Raw genomic sequence first — 15,177 nt, forward strand, 5'->3', positions numbered from 1 at the left:
CTACACTTCACAGTCCAACGTAGTGGCTCACAATTAATAATTCACCGTGACACGACAGCACAATAGTGTGCGTTCGCTCTCCACTCTCTTTGATTGTTTGTGTTTCTCAGTCTCGCCTCTGTGTGTGTGTTTTTTTCTTGTGTGTTTGTCTCTTTGCAGCCATCAAGGAGAAATACAGCGACTGGACCGAGTTCCTCGTTCAGGACTTGACCGGCTCCAGGACGGCTCCGGCCAACCTGCTGGAGGGGGTGAGTGTGGTCGCTTTTGGGAATAACTCAAAGGGAGACGGGGACATTAATGTTTAATTGGCTAATGTTACGGTTCTCCTCGTTAAATATGTTAAAGACAACGGTTTTGTTGTTTAAGTCAAGAAATTACAAAGAGCGTTCCGGGTGATTTTGGCGCCCCCTGTGGACAAACGTGGTAGTGTTTCCGTGAGCACCACCGCATCGTGTTGTAAAGATTTGTTTTGGAAGCGTGTGAAAGAAAGAAAAACTTGAAACTTTAATGCTATTTTGTTTAAACAAAGCCATTTTGCTATGAGGTTATGTGTCTATTTATGACAATGTGAGATTACTAACTGTAATATGATGATGGTGAAACAAAGTCAACTATGTTTTTGACATCAACGCAATAACTACATAGAGGCGGCCCTCTCACTGATGGTCTTGTTTGCTTATGTAGATCATACAGAGGCATCAATATCAAACTGGGGCTGCACTCACACTGTCCTTCTGCACCGGGCCAAAACAGGTTTTTTGGGTCACGCCTAGTGCGTTTAACCAGTGTGAGTGCAACCGCTCCGCACATAACTGCGGCCAGCTGCCCGTTTGAGAGAGGTGGGCTTTTGTAAAGCACATTTGCACATGTACACGTGTACGAGCTTGACGCCTACAGCGGTTCTGACGTAATTTATGTGCGCCTGTTGGGACGTAGAAAATAGAAGGAGGGACCATGCGCGGACATTTAAAACAATGGCGGTGAAAGGTTCACGTTGGTGTGATGCGGAGGTGGAGTGTTTACTGCAGATTTGGTCGATGAAAAGATTCAAAAACAGTCGACAAGACGCACAAAAACTCCGAGGTCTACGGAAAGATCTGGAAACAAAGCCACGCATCGCCATGACGTCATCAATGCGTGTGACGTGTTACGGCGTGATGACGTATAGGCAGCAAGAAGCATTCTCCGAGGCCCAGGTAGTGTGAGTACAAACGGGCCTGGAGGGGGGGACAAGGACCCTAAAGCACGGGGCACGGGACGGAAGGACAGTGGGAGTGCTCCCTGGGACTAAACTCCCTGAAGTTGCTTTATCATAGTTGTTAATTAGGAGGAAGAATAAATTCAACCAGCCTGATTTAAACACAACGGCTTTCAGTTTTCTTTTTCTTATTTCAGTTTCCTGAGAGAGAAAAGAGGAAGGATTTACACAAATGATTATACTTCATGTTAAGTTCTCTGTACTATTAAAGACAACTGAGAGTTAAACGAACCTTGATCGAAGCCACTTTCTGACCCAAACACTTTGGCCATTTTGTGCCTTGGCAGTAGAAAGATGCCAGGAAATGAGAAGAACTGGGGAATGACATGCAAGAAAGCTGAACCAAGGGACGTTTGCCCCCGTTCTTGCAGAAAGTTGGAAGATAAGATTGATGCCACGCTCACGTCTGGACAGTAAACATGTTGCAGGCCGCTGCTGGCTGTATATATATATAAGAGACAGACATATAACAGACGGATATGGGGGTGCTATCAATCTTCTCATCTCACCCTCGGCAACAAAGATGCATCTGATCAGACAACGGGGGGGGGGGGGGGTTACTTAATGGTATCCGGCGCTTTTCCAATGTGAAGTTTTTTCAACTTGAGATGTTCAGGGCACTCCTGCGAACACATGCAAGTGCAAAGAGCGGAAAAAAACACTCAAAACATTGAAAACTATTACAAAAATCCGCCCTAAGCTGCCAAAACCGTCTCCAGGCAGAAGGGGATCAGTCCTGTTGGCGCTTTCAACCAATAAACCCAACGTATCGTCATCGACAGGCTCATATAATACACTAAGAAAACCTTATTCATATAATATATATGGCTTATGGCTTTCTATTTCACCGGTGCGTGACCGTGACAGTTGAGTTAAGGCACCGAAACGACTTGGTGGAGATTAGAAAAAGAGGTTGTGGTCTGGCTCAGTTCCCCCCAGGTGAAAGTCCTGAGTTTTGTGTTTTAAATCTCTCTCTCCGTCTCTGACTCTCAGCCTCTGCGGGGTAAGAACACCGTGGATCTGATCGTCGAGGGCTCGGTGCTGGAGCTGCAGGACGTCTCTTGTCCGTCCCTTTACTGGCCCGTCAGAGTCATCCAGAACGTCGGAGGGAGGCTCCGTCTGCGCTACGCCGGCCTCTCTGACGACGACCACCAGGCTCAGGACACCTGGCTGTTTTACCTGGACGTCAGGCTCCGCCCGCTCGGCTGGGCTCTGGAGAACCAGCTCACTTTAGACCCGCCCACAGGTGAGGATCTAATCTGCTCGCAGCTTTTCAATCACCGCCGGCCTGAAACTGCTGTGGGGACGAGGAGGAACTTTGATCGAGTCCTTTTTCTCTCTGTTTGGCCACGTTTTTATGTGATTTATTTGTATATATGGTTTAAAACTAAGGTGCCTTTTATTTTCTTGATTAATCTCTGAATAGTTTGGACCATAAAATGTCACAAAATAGTGAAAAATCCTCACATGATTCACAACAGTCACAAACTCAAATATAATACATTTACTGTCATGAAAAACTTAAAAACAACTAAAAAGTAATAAATCTTTGGCCCTCTTTTTTGTTTTAAATAATTCTCTTGAATGATCAAACGAGTGGCAAATGCTTGCTGATCTTCTCTAAAGGTAACCGTGCTCAATTTTGGGAGAGTTGTGTATAAAATGATGCACAATGCGGGATGATAGACATCAGAGCAGGGATGTCAAAGTCAGATACATCAGAGGGCCAAAAAAACAAATTTGCTACAAGCCGAGGGCCGGACTGGTTCAATGTTTATTAAAACACATTAAAATGATGCATATAACCTATTGAACCAAGACCTAACACAGTGCACCGTATTTTATTTAATGATTAAATGAATAATCACATATTTTTGTACGGCTCCAGCAGTAATTTCAGGTGAAAACATTTTTCAACAGACAAAAACAAACTTGTCCTGTACATTAAATGAATAAAGCAATATTTTCTTATGACTTTAGTTATTTCAAGGAAAACATTTTCAAACGGCAAACAGCAAAAAGGAAAAATAAAATGTGTTCCTTAAAATCAAGATAAAGACGCACAGCTTTGTGAACATGTGCTCGGACTCCCACCGAGCTTGAAACACCCTGTTCTCACCGTCCACCTTCCCTTTAGCCGTTATTGGGGGGGGGGGGGGGTGCTAAAAGTAGACATCTGCCCTGAATGCTGATGAATAATGAAGCCGAGGCGGCCCACTTGCGGCGTTGCAGTGAGTTTGCGGGCTACCGTTGCATTGTGGGTAAGGTAGTTTTGGTGCGTGAAAAGAAAACACCAGCAGGCGGCTGTGGCAGCGGGCCAGTTTTAATACTAATCAAATATCATCCCGGGGGCTGAGATCATTCATTCGAGGGCCCACGGGCCTTGACTTTGACACCCATGCATCAGGGCATCTTTGAATGGGTTTGAACATTTTTTATCAACATCGTAAAGCTTCTGTGAACTGAAGAAAATAATGCAAATTATATATTAAACAATGTCAAACAATGTTGTTTGAAAAGAGATTCCAGTGGAAATTTGAAATGTAGAAAGAGTCGTCATTAATAATAATAATTACTAATAATTGTTACTGTTTACAGAGATTGCTGAGTATCAAGGGGACGTTGACTTTCCTCATTTTAATCTGAACTTTTCACATCATCTGTCGTCTCCTCAGGGCTCAGGGCTCTGAAGAGCGCCCCCGACTGGCAGCAGGCTCTGGAAGACGCCCGACTCGACGGACAGAAGAGCCCGCTGCCGCTGGAGGTGTTCAAGGTGAGTCGCTACAGTTCACACACACACACACACACTTCTACACTTCTGCTTTTCTGTGTGTGTGGGCGTGTGTGTGTGTGTTGGCTCAGAGCCCGACTGCAGGATTTATCAGCGTCAATGTCCTCAAAATAACAAAGACAACATCCAAATACAAGTTCACGACTGTTTGAATGTCCACCGTGTCGTTGATACGCATCGCTAAGCCTCTGTCTTCGTCGACAGGTCGTTAATTTGACTCTGAACGGGAGCGTAACTTACTAAATGAACATGATGCTGTATCGGAGAAGACTTGAAACTAAAGATTGAGACCATAAACTCGTAAGGAAAATGTTAAATTTGGTAATAAATCAAGTGAGAAGATCATTTTCTCGTTGACTTCTATACAATCACACTTCTTTCTGGAGCCAGTGGAGTCGCCCCCTGCTGGACGTTAGAGAGAATGCAGGTAAACTGAAAGTGACGCGGGTAACACGGATAAAAAAATGACTAAAAACTGGAACAAAAAATGACGGAAACGTGACCAAAACACGGTCCAACCAACGAACTCGCTGGAACAAGTACAACTTATTCATACAATAACGAGTGCCAGTGCTTTATCAACCCCGACAGGCTGTCACTGAGATCACAAAGGTTTAAAGAGTTCAAAATATTCCCTCCGGCGTGTAAATAACTTTCCTTTTGAAGGTGCCGTCGCACAGAAAGCCATTTGTTTATGTTTCCAGTTGGTTCACAATGAATCGAAAAGGAAGAAGAACCAGGTGGTTGGCATGAGGAGTGGCCACATGGCTTAGCTGTGAATCACAGTTCATGAGTACAAAAGCAATAATTCAGATTTATTTTTGGCCCTAATGATCGCCACCATCCCGAGCTTTCATCACGTCGCCCACCCAGCAGGGTCCGCATGACCTACATTGTGTTGCGCGCACGTGTGTGCATGAACCAAAGTGGAGCACATTTGTCTCTAAGTCTTGACTTTACTGTGTCAGGACCACGCGGACCTGCCCGAGCACTCCTTCAAGACGGGGATGAAGCTGGAGATGGTTTCTCCGTGGGAGCGGCTCCAGATCTGCCCCGTTTCTGTCACCAAGGTAGACGCACTGAAAACGCCTCATCTATAAAATCATATAGGGATATTCAGTATTTATAACGCAGTCTCTGCCCTGGAGAATTCCTCAGCTGCCTTTATTCATTTGGCACTGCATTTGTAACATATAATATATATTTTTTTAACAATAAATGTATGTTTGTATCTGTAAAGACTTAAAAATGGAAGCTGGATGGAGATAAAGCTGATTATCAGGAGTTAATGGATGAAGGGGAGGACAGAACTGCACTGTTTTGTAAAATGCATGAAAATATGAATTAATGGTCTTAATTTACTTTGAATTGGCAGTAGACCTTGGTATAAACAGATAAATGTCTTCAAGGTGCTCATAATCAGTAATTAAGGACCTTCTAAATGGACGGGGCATTAACCCGTACTTGCATGTATCGCATTATAATAAACATAGACTTGCTGTGTGACATCCAAGTTCTCTGTTTTGGGAATAAAGCAGCCCATAGTCAATACTTTATGCCAATAATTAATAGTTTAAATATGTTGATAGGAGCTTTAAATCTTAAAATCTCAATTTTGAAAGGTTGTGACATTCAGATTTAATGCAAACAATTAGAAATCTTAAGGATCTTTGGGTGATAATGGCCGCTATAGCAAAATAAGGAAGTACAGGGATTGTACCGTCTTGTAAGTAATTCTAAATAACTTTAATTTTAACAGCTATATTTTCAAGGTATTTGAATATACTCCTTGAAAAATGCATGAGTGTCCTCTAGGAGCAGAAACGTGTGTTAAAGTGTCCTCTAGCAGCATAAACGTGTGTTAAAGTGTCCTCTAGCAGCATAAACGTGTGTTAAAGTGTCCTCTAGCAGCATAAACGTGTGTTAAAGTGTCCTCTAGCAGCATAAACGTGTGTTAAAGTGTCCTCTAGCAGCATAAACGTGTGTTAAAGTGTCCTCTAGCAGCATAAACGTGTGTTAAAGTGTCCTCTAGGAGCATAAACGTGTGTTAAAGTGTCCTCTAGGAGCCTAAACGTGTGCTAAAGTGTCCTCTAGGAGTATAAACGTGTGTTAAAGTGTCCTCTAGGAGCATTAACATGTGTTAAAGTGTCCTCTAGGAGCCTAAACGTGTGTTAAACTGTCCTCTAGGAGCCCAAACGTGTGTTAAACTGTCCTCTAGGAGCAGAAACGTGTGTTAAAGTGTCCTCTAGGAGCATAAACGTGTGCTAAAGTGTCCTCTAGGAGCATAAACGTGTGTTAAAGTGTCCTCTAGGAGCATAAACGTGTGTTAAAGTGTCCTCTAGGAGCATAAACGTGTGTTAAAGTGTCCTCTAGGAGCATAAATGTGTGCTAAAGTGTCCTCTAGGAGCCCAAACGTGTGTTAAAGTGTCCTCTAGGAGCATAAACGTGTGTTAAAGTGTCCTCTAGGAGCAGAAACGTGTGTTAAAGTGTCCTCTAGCAGCATAAACGTGTGTTAAAGTGTCCTCTAGGAGCAGAAACGTGTGTTAAAGTGTCCTCTAGGAGCAGAAACGTGTGTTAAAGTGTCCTCTAGCAGCATAAACGTGTGTTAAAGTGTCCTCTAGGAGGATAAACGTGTGTTAAAGTGTCCTCTAGGAGCAGAAACGTGTGCTCAAGTGTCCTCTAGGAGCAGAAACGTGTGTTAAAGTGTCCTCTAGCAGCATAAACGTGTGTTAAAGTGTCCTCTAGCAGCATAAACGTGTGTTAAAGTGTCTATATAAACTATATAAAGATGTACAGTATTTATCAAGCAGTCAGGGGCGACCCTGGAGAATTCCTCAGCTGCCTTTTATTCATTTGGCACTGCATTTTTAACTTATAATATATTTTTATAACAATAAATGTATGTTTGTATCTGTAAAGACTTAAAAATGGAAGCGTTAAAGCCCATTATCAGGAGTTAATGGATGAAGTGGAGGACTGAACTGTACTGTTTGTTTTGTAAAGTTTCTTCTTGTCAGACATGTTAGTTCTACGTAAGGACGTCCTCTTCCCTTTTCTTAGCGGACAGGTTCGTCTTTACTCCAGTCTTCCTCAGAGCTGCTGTTTTCTCCCGGGTGTGACGTGCTTTATGAAAACAGCTGACCGGGCCGGGGAAACTTTATTTTGAAGTTGTGTCCGTTCCTCGCCCTGGTGCCGCTGGCAGAGAAAGGTGTCCCAGTCGTGTGGGGGAGCAAGTGTGCCCCCTGGTCCCTGTTCATGGTGTCGCCCTCACGCCTCCTTATTTCTACGGCCTCCTTTATCCAACACGTCATACCCGGAAGTAAACAGCAGCTCTTTTTGCAAACCATTTTTAGTATTTTATTTTGGTAAAAGCATCCGAAACACCAAGCGAGTGCACCTTTAACCTTTGTCATTAAAAAGATTCAAAGAAGTCTCTCCTCTCCTTTTGTCCTCTTCAGGTCTACAATGAGATCTACTTCCAGGTGACGCTGGATGATCTTTCCCATGACGCAAAGCCGCAGTTTGTGGTGCGACACGCAAACTCGCCCGGCATCCTGCCCGTCCAGTGGTGTCTGAAGAACGGCGTGGTACTGGAGCGGCCCCGGGGCTACGAGGGCCAGGACTTTGACTGGGCCGACTACCTGAAGCAGGGCGGGACGGAGGCGGCGCCCGACGCCTGCTTCCCTGACGTAAGAAGCTCTTTAAACAGAGAACATGTGATTTTGAGAAGGTCGTGTTCACTCACACAGGTGTTTGTAACATGGTCTGAATGATGTTAATAATATTTGCTCAGATCGAAGTGGATTTAGCGATGATGGGAATAACGTGAGGTTCCAAAAGTCCACGTAATGATGCTCATCTGTGTGTACACCCAGAAGAAAATGAGTACCGCACTAAAAGGCACACGTAAAAACCTTCAAATGTCTCAAAAGCCGACAGTGCGCCTTATAATCAGGTGCGCCTTATATATGGACCAATATTGAGCCACAACAGGTCTCCAACTACGGTGAGCAGCCGCCGACTCTGTTTTCCCCCGTAGAAGAAGTAACGCGCGGTGCATGTTGAGATATACGACTGCGTGAAGCGTGCCGTTTCATTTCCATGTGAGTGTTTGTGTAAAGAGCCCAAAATGGCTCCTGTTAAGAGACACGCTTACGACGCAGAGTTTACACTCAAGGCCATTAGTCACGCAGTAGAACACGGGAATAGAGCAGGAGCCAGAGAGTTTAACATGAACCAATCAATGGTGCGGAAGTGGAGGAAGCAACAAGACGACCTCCCCTGACTGTTGTGTTGACGTTCCCTTTAGCGCAGCTCCATCTAATGGATGCAGAACGTAACCCCAGCCTCCACTGTAGCGTCTGTTCTATGCGCCTTAAAGTGCGGAAAATACGGTAAGTGTGGGGGTTACCACACCAAGCAGCTAGTCTTCCTCCTCGAAATGTTTTTGTGTTGTAACATCAAAACGTACTGTTCGAAAACACTTCTGCTAAACAATAGATCTCATATTTGCAACAGTGGATCTGTTCGTTATCGAGTGTGTGAAGATACAAAGATGAGCCTTGGGATGAGCGCTAACGGGTATAAAACAGAGCACACCGGCTTCAAAGACGCTGTCTGACGTAGAGAGAGAGCAGCTGTCCCAAATCCCCAATCCTAAAAATTAGAACAGGGGTCGTACACCTTCCCCGAGGTCGAATTCAAGCACTTTCAAGGTCCATTTTCAAGCTTTTCCAGCACCTAACAGTCCTGGTAAATTACCGTATTTCTACGAATACACTGAAAATTATTAAATTTACTTTTAATTTCATTAAAAATCACGTGAAGAGAGATGGCATTGTGTTACAAACGACTAAAATTCTTTCATTACACCAGAATAAATAGAAAATATATTATATTATATTTCTTGTGACAGAAATAAGGATACGGTTTCACGCATTTTCAAGTGCTTTATCCAAAATTCAAGCAGTTTTCAAGGATTTCAAGCACCTTCCGATCAGTTACAGCCTAATAAAACATTTAATACTGATGGCTGTTAAACATTATTATGCATTATTATACACTAATATGTTACCTTATGTTAGTCGTGTATTAAAAATATAGACTAAAATATTCTTCAACCCCTCTGAAGACACTGTAGAGACGACGGGGGACTGTTGAGAGATGGAAACTCCTCCTCCAGCGAGCTCTTGTTCCTCCCCTACAACACTACTACTGTTCTGCTAACTACACATAGTGGAAACTCATAGCTATAACGTTAATGAATGAAAATATGTACTGAAAATGAAACCTCCCGTCGCTCCTTAGACCTGGTGAACATCCAGCTAAAGCAGATCATCGCTGCCTCATGAGACCAAACAGAGCGTTTGCAATGTCTGCAGGAATTTGGCGTCTGGCACAGAGGAGAGGCGGACGACAGTTGACTTCACATTCATGAGCAAAAATAATACGTTTAAGGGTTTTTACTGTTTGTTCACACTATGTACGGAGGCAACGGGCCAATGTTCTGTGGGTGGTTGTGTTATTTGTCTGGAGGGAAAGGGCCTTTAATATGATGCAATGACTTCCTCCAGCAACAGAAACTGTGAGGGACCCGTCTTTAACATCAGGCCAGACTTACAGTAAATCTGAGTAAAGACATTTTAGACTATTTTAAGCTTAAAGAAGTGAGACACCCTGAGTAACTGTGGACTGAGAGGCGTGTCTGTTGGATCAAATGAAACGTTGATATAAAGTCTCACTAGCACGTGTCCTCCAGGCTTTATCATTCTGTATGTTTTATTTTATAAATCTATTACAATATTCAGGCACGTCCAGCTGGGTGGAGGCCTCAGGGGAAGACCCAGGACCAGGTGGAGAGATTATGTCTCCACACTGGCCTGGGAACGCCTCAGGATCCCCCAGTTAGAGCTGGTTAATGTGGCCCGGGAAAGGGAAGTTTGGGGTCCCCTGCTAAAGCTGCTGCCCCCACGACCCGACCCCGAATAAGCGGCTGAAGATGACAGATTACAATATTATAAATAAACCAAATAGAGCCTAATTAAAGCAGGACATCCACTGCATTATCTGACATTTATGTGATTTGACCCTTGCGGTACACCGTAACACACAATGAACCTGCAGAATCTCTGTTATTGCACCGTGGATCAGGTAAATCCAGGTCCAGGTTTACGTTACAGGAGCTGAGATAAATGTCCCAAGCATAAAATAAACTCAACCGCTCTCTCCTCCACCGTTCTCCTCCTCTGTGTGTGTGTGTGTGTGTGCAGACATGGCAGAACAGGGGCTTTGCCAAGGACATGTGGCTGGAGGCGGTGAACCCTCATCGGCCAGCGGAGGTGTGTGTGGCTCAGATCACACAGGTCAGAGGACGCCTGCTGTGGCTCCGACTGGAAGGTACAGACGTGTGTGTGCGTGTGCGTGTGTGTGTGTGTGTGTGTGTGTGTGTGTGTGTGTGTGACAGCTCCCTTACCCCTCCTCCTCTCTCTCCTCTCTGTCTACCTGTCTCCAGGTGTGGCGAAGCCCCTGTCAGAGTGCATCGTGGACGTCGACTCCATGGACATCTTCCCCGTGGGCTGGTGCGAGGCCAACGCTTACCCTCTGACCCCTCCGCTCAAACCTGTCTGTACGTACACACACACACACACAAACACAGAACACACACATATTTGAGTGTTGACTTCTTGCAGACTCTCTTTTTTGTGTTTTTCCTGCAGGTCAGAAGCAGAAGAAGATAGCGGTGGTGCAGCCAGAGAAACAGTAAGAAAACACAAACATTCATCCATCACAACTCATCACAGGTGGAGTTTGACTGTTTGGCTCACACTGACGTTTTTTAAGAGTTTAAATCTGGTCACTTTTTAAAGGCAGCATCCGTTTCATTTGCCTCATCCAGAAAATATGCAGACAAATAAAAGAAAATGAGCGGAGAAACATAAATACAGATGAAGTGAATCAGGAGTTATAGTCCGCTGTCACCAGAACTCAATTACCGTATTTTTCGGATTAAAAGTCGCTCCGGAGTAAAAGTCTCACCAGCCGAAAAATGCCGAAAAACATATATAAGTCGAACTAGAGTATAAGTCGCATTTTATGGGGGATTGTATTTGATAAGAAACGACATTTCATCTTGAAAGGCAATTTAAAATAAAAATAGAATAGAGAACAACAGGCTGAGTAAGGTTCAGCCGAAGGTCCACTTCACTGTGACATCCTAATGTTTGCCTAACACATGCACGTTTCGCCCCAAACATACGCTTTATACCTTTAATTAAACTCCTTTAAAGTCTTCCCGACAGACGGTGAAATGCAGCTCGACTGTTCGACTGAGGCTTAACAAACACAAGCTGGTAATTCCAGTTTAGATGCATTTTGTGTCGGCAGCACACAGATACGTTTAATACAAAGCGCTTCCTCATCACAAGCATGTTACTGATACTGTATTTACGTAAGACAGTAAGGAAAAGAGTTTGCATGGTAAATGGTAAATGGACTTTTCAAGGCGCTTTCACAGTGTTTGTCACATTCACCCGTTCACACAGACATTCACACTGATGGCAGTGGACATCTACATACCATCTAATCCAGGGGTCTGCAACCCGCGGCTCTTGGGCCGTATGTGGCTCTTCAGCCCCTTTTCAGTGGCTCCCTGTAGCTTCGCCAAAAAACTATATAAATAACGTGTAAATAACGTCTTTTTTGGACAGTGGACAAGGGAACACCTGTTATCTTAGAGTTCAAGGTGATTTTTTAACAATATTACGTGAAACTAAAAGACGCGTCACATCCTATGTCGTCTACATCACAGCGCCTTTCCCTGCAGGAGGCTAATCTGGAGTTGGTGACCTGCACTGGTATGCTAGCTGCGGATAAATCCCCCAAAAAACTTCGGAGGAAAATAGTGTTGCGTGGACATATTCATTTGCTTACCTGTTTTCTTGATATGTGGTGAGAAATTAACAAACAACATTTTTAGGACGGGTAATAATAGGAATAAATTGTCAACAGTAACTATATATAAACCTTTATGAGCTGTGACATCAAATATGTTTTGCGGCTCCAGACAAATTTTATCTGGTGGAAGAGGCGGCAACATGGCTCTATTGATAGTTAAGGTTGCAGACCCCTGATCTAATCTAACCATTCACACCACATTTACACACCCATGTGCAGCACGGGGAGCAATTCAGGGTTCAGTGTCTTGCCCAAGGACACTTCAACATGTGGACCGGGGGAGGTGGGTGATCGAACCACTAATCTCTCGAATGGAGGACGACCCACTCTGTCACTGAGCCACAGTCGCCCCAATGCAGTGCATGTCTATTACCTTTATGACCTCGCATTAATTCATGATTAACACACAAAACTAGTTGATCGGGGCTCTTTAGAAATGCTCTTCAGTGTCTTTCTCACGTCAAACTGAAATATCGTAACCTCAACTGTGATCCAACCACAGCAACGTGGTCTCATGGGAGGGCGTATAAATAGCACGCCACTTTTCATGACTTGCATGACTTTTCGCGTGCATGTCTACGCTTATTAAGCTTTTCGCGTGTCATTTAACGCCTGTAGTTCCCCAGAGTTAGGGTCTGGGTTGGGGTTAGGGGTTAGGGTAAGGGTTAGGGTCAGGGTTAGGGTTAGGGGTTAGGGCATTTCACGCCCGTTATTTCAGCCATCCTTCACATGAAATATTGATTTAAAAACAACCCTCTGACAGAAAGCTCCACCACTTCGTATTTCTCCGGAAAGTAGCGGAGAAATACGAACACGTGGGTTTTCCCTCAATGACATTTGTGCGTGAAATGACGACGCCATCTCTGCACTATACAAGTCAATTGAGACTACATGGCGTGAAATGACACGCAAAAATCATGACATGCGTTGTAATTATACGCGAGATGGCTTGAGAGAAATAGCGTGTCATTCACACGCCTTTTAGTGAGACCAGGCTGACCACAGCCCACGTCTGTTTCACTTCAACTTGGTGGGAAAAAGAGTTTCTTCAGAAAAACCCAGCGGGGCTTTTCTCCCCCTCTGTCACTCCAAAGGCATTAATTGAAAACAGTGGCCTTATATATATATATATATATATATTTATTTTGTTAGAGTAGAAATTGGTTTCCCGGGGCGCTGATTGATTTTGTTGACAAATGACATGTTCCACTGTCAGCTGGCAAACGCAGCCCGGGGAGAAAGAGGGGGGAGAGCAAGAGAGCGGGAGAAATATGAGGTCTTCAGCAGCACTTTGTCAGCGCTCTCGTCTCACCACTAATTCCATTTCTCACCTTCAGGGGAATCCTTTCATCAATACCCCCGTCACGCCACCGCCACCTCCACCCCCACCCTGCTACTTTCTAACCCACCTGCTCCTTAAGACGCAAACCGCTGTAGCTGTGATGATTGATCGGTTCGGCGAGCGATCATTTGATTGCTCTGTTGTTTCCGGTCTGATTGGATCAGTCAGATCCTTTTATTGATCACCTCTTTGATTGTCGTTCCTCCCGCAGGTTGGCTCCGTCGCAGCCGTTAGAGACGACTCCCGTCAGCGTCTGCCAGCCCGTCGTCATGGATCCAGGTAATCAACAGCCACGTTACACATGATTTATCTCCGGTAGTTAATGCTAATGAGCTGCTGATGAGAGGTAAGGGGGACCCTCGCTCCTCAGATACGCCTACACGCGTAAACAGTTTGTGATGCTCGGGATTCAGTTTGTTTTAATTAAAGCTGAAGTCTGTTTGAATGATACAGGAGCAGTGAACTTAATGTTATACTGATACCAAGAGAACTTCCCGTGTTATATGTGTTAGTCGTACATGATGCCTTTATTTTTGTCACGCTAACTCAGCAAAGTAAAGGAGGATATGAAAGAAAACGAAGGAAATGAGAATAGGAGAGGAAGGGAAGGAAAGGAAATGAGAGGAAGGAAAGGAAACAAAGTAAAGGAAAGGAAACAAAGGTAAGGAAAGGGAACGAAGGAAATGAGAGAAAGGAAAGGAAAGGAGAGGAAAGGGAATGAAGGAAAGGACAGAAAGAAAATTAAGAGAAACGAAGGAGAGGAGAGGAGAGGAAAGGAAGCAAAGGAATAGAAAGGAAGGAAGTTAAGGAAAGGAGAGGAAAGGGAACAAAGGGCCGGAAACAAGGAATGGAAGGAAGGGAAACGAAGGAAAGGAAATGAAGGAATGGAAAAAGGAAAGGGAGGAAAGGAGAGGAAATTAGGGAAAAGTAGGAAAGAAGAGGAAAGGGAACAAAGGAAAGGAAAGAAAGAAAATGAAGAGAAACGAAGGAAAGGACGGGGAAGGGAATGAAGGTATGGAAAGGAAAGGAAACAAAGGAATTGAAAGGAAGGAAGTTAAGGAAAGGAGAGGAAAGGGAACAAAGGGAGGGAAACAAGAAATAGAAGGAAGGGAAACGAAGGAAAGGAAAGGAATGGAGAGGAGAGGAAAGTGAATGAAGGAAAGGAAACAAAGGAATGGAAAGGAAGGAAATTAAGGAAAGGACAGGAAATTAAGGAAATTAAGGAATGGAGAGGAGAGGAAAGGAAATGAAGGAATGGAAAAAGGAAAGGGAAGAAAGGAGAGGAAATTAGGGAAAAGTAGGAAAGGAGCGGAAAGGGAATGAAGGAAAGGAAAGCAAAGGGAACAAAGGAAAGGAAAGGAAGGAAATTAAGGAAATGAGAGAAAAGGAAGGAAAAGGAGGACAGGAGAGGAAAGGAAAGGAAACAAAGGGAGGAAAGGAATGGAGAGAAGAGGAAAGGGAATGAAGGAATGGAAAGGAAGGAAAAAGAAAAGGAAAAGGGGGAAAGGAGAGGAAAGGAAAGTAAACAAAGGAAAGGCGAGGGAAGGAATCAAAGGTAAGGAAAGGAAGGAAATTAAGGAAAGTGAACTAAGGGAATGGGAATAGGAAATGGAATTAGAGAAAAGGAGAAAGGGACGGGAGAGGAGAGGAAGGTTCTGTAATGAAATGAAACATAAATGAGAGAAAATGAGAGAAAATGAGAGAAGACAGAATAACACAGTAATGTTGTGTGTCATTAAAGAAGCAGCTCCACTTTGTCCCTTTGACTCTCATTTCCTCTTTACTGAACGTTGCTTTTCTCACACACACACAAAACAATAAACGACAGAAACA

The 15,177-nt window shown here is 44.0% G+C and overlaps 1 protein-coding gene across 3 annotated transcripts in view; it reads left to right on the forward strand.

The window, feature by feature from the left end:
* The window catches only part of sfmbt2 (Scm like with four mbt domains 2), a 63,787-nt gene that overhangs the window by 38,422 nt on the left and 10,188 nt on the right, over positions 1-15,177 (forward strand). For all 3 annotated transcript variants that reach the window (XM_083934825.1, XM_083934826.1, XM_083934827.1), the window contains 9 exons: positions 160-248; positions 2,252-2,504; positions 3,934-4,031; positions 5,018-5,119; positions 7,508-7,738; positions 10,319-10,445; positions 10,561-10,674; positions 10,766-10,808; positions 13,556-13,623. In XM_083934825.1, the coding sequence (XP_083790951.1) occupies positions 160-248; positions 2,252-2,504; positions 3,934-4,031; positions 5,018-5,119; positions 7,508-7,738; positions 10,319-10,445; positions 10,561-10,674; positions 10,766-10,808; positions 13,556-13,623 (1,125 nt within the window). The remainder of the gene's footprint in view (positions 1-159; positions 249-2,251; positions 2,505-3,933; positions 4,032-5,017; positions 5,120-7,507; positions 7,739-10,318; positions 10,446-10,560; positions 10,675-10,765; positions 10,809-13,555; positions 13,624-15,177) is intronic.

This window comes from Echiichthys vipera (genome assembly GCF_963691815.1).
Source record: "Echiichthys vipera genome assembly, chromosome: 20".
Taxonomy (NCBI): Eukaryota; Metazoa; Chordata; class Actinopteri; order Perciformes; family Trachinidae; genus Echiichthys; species Echiichthys vipera.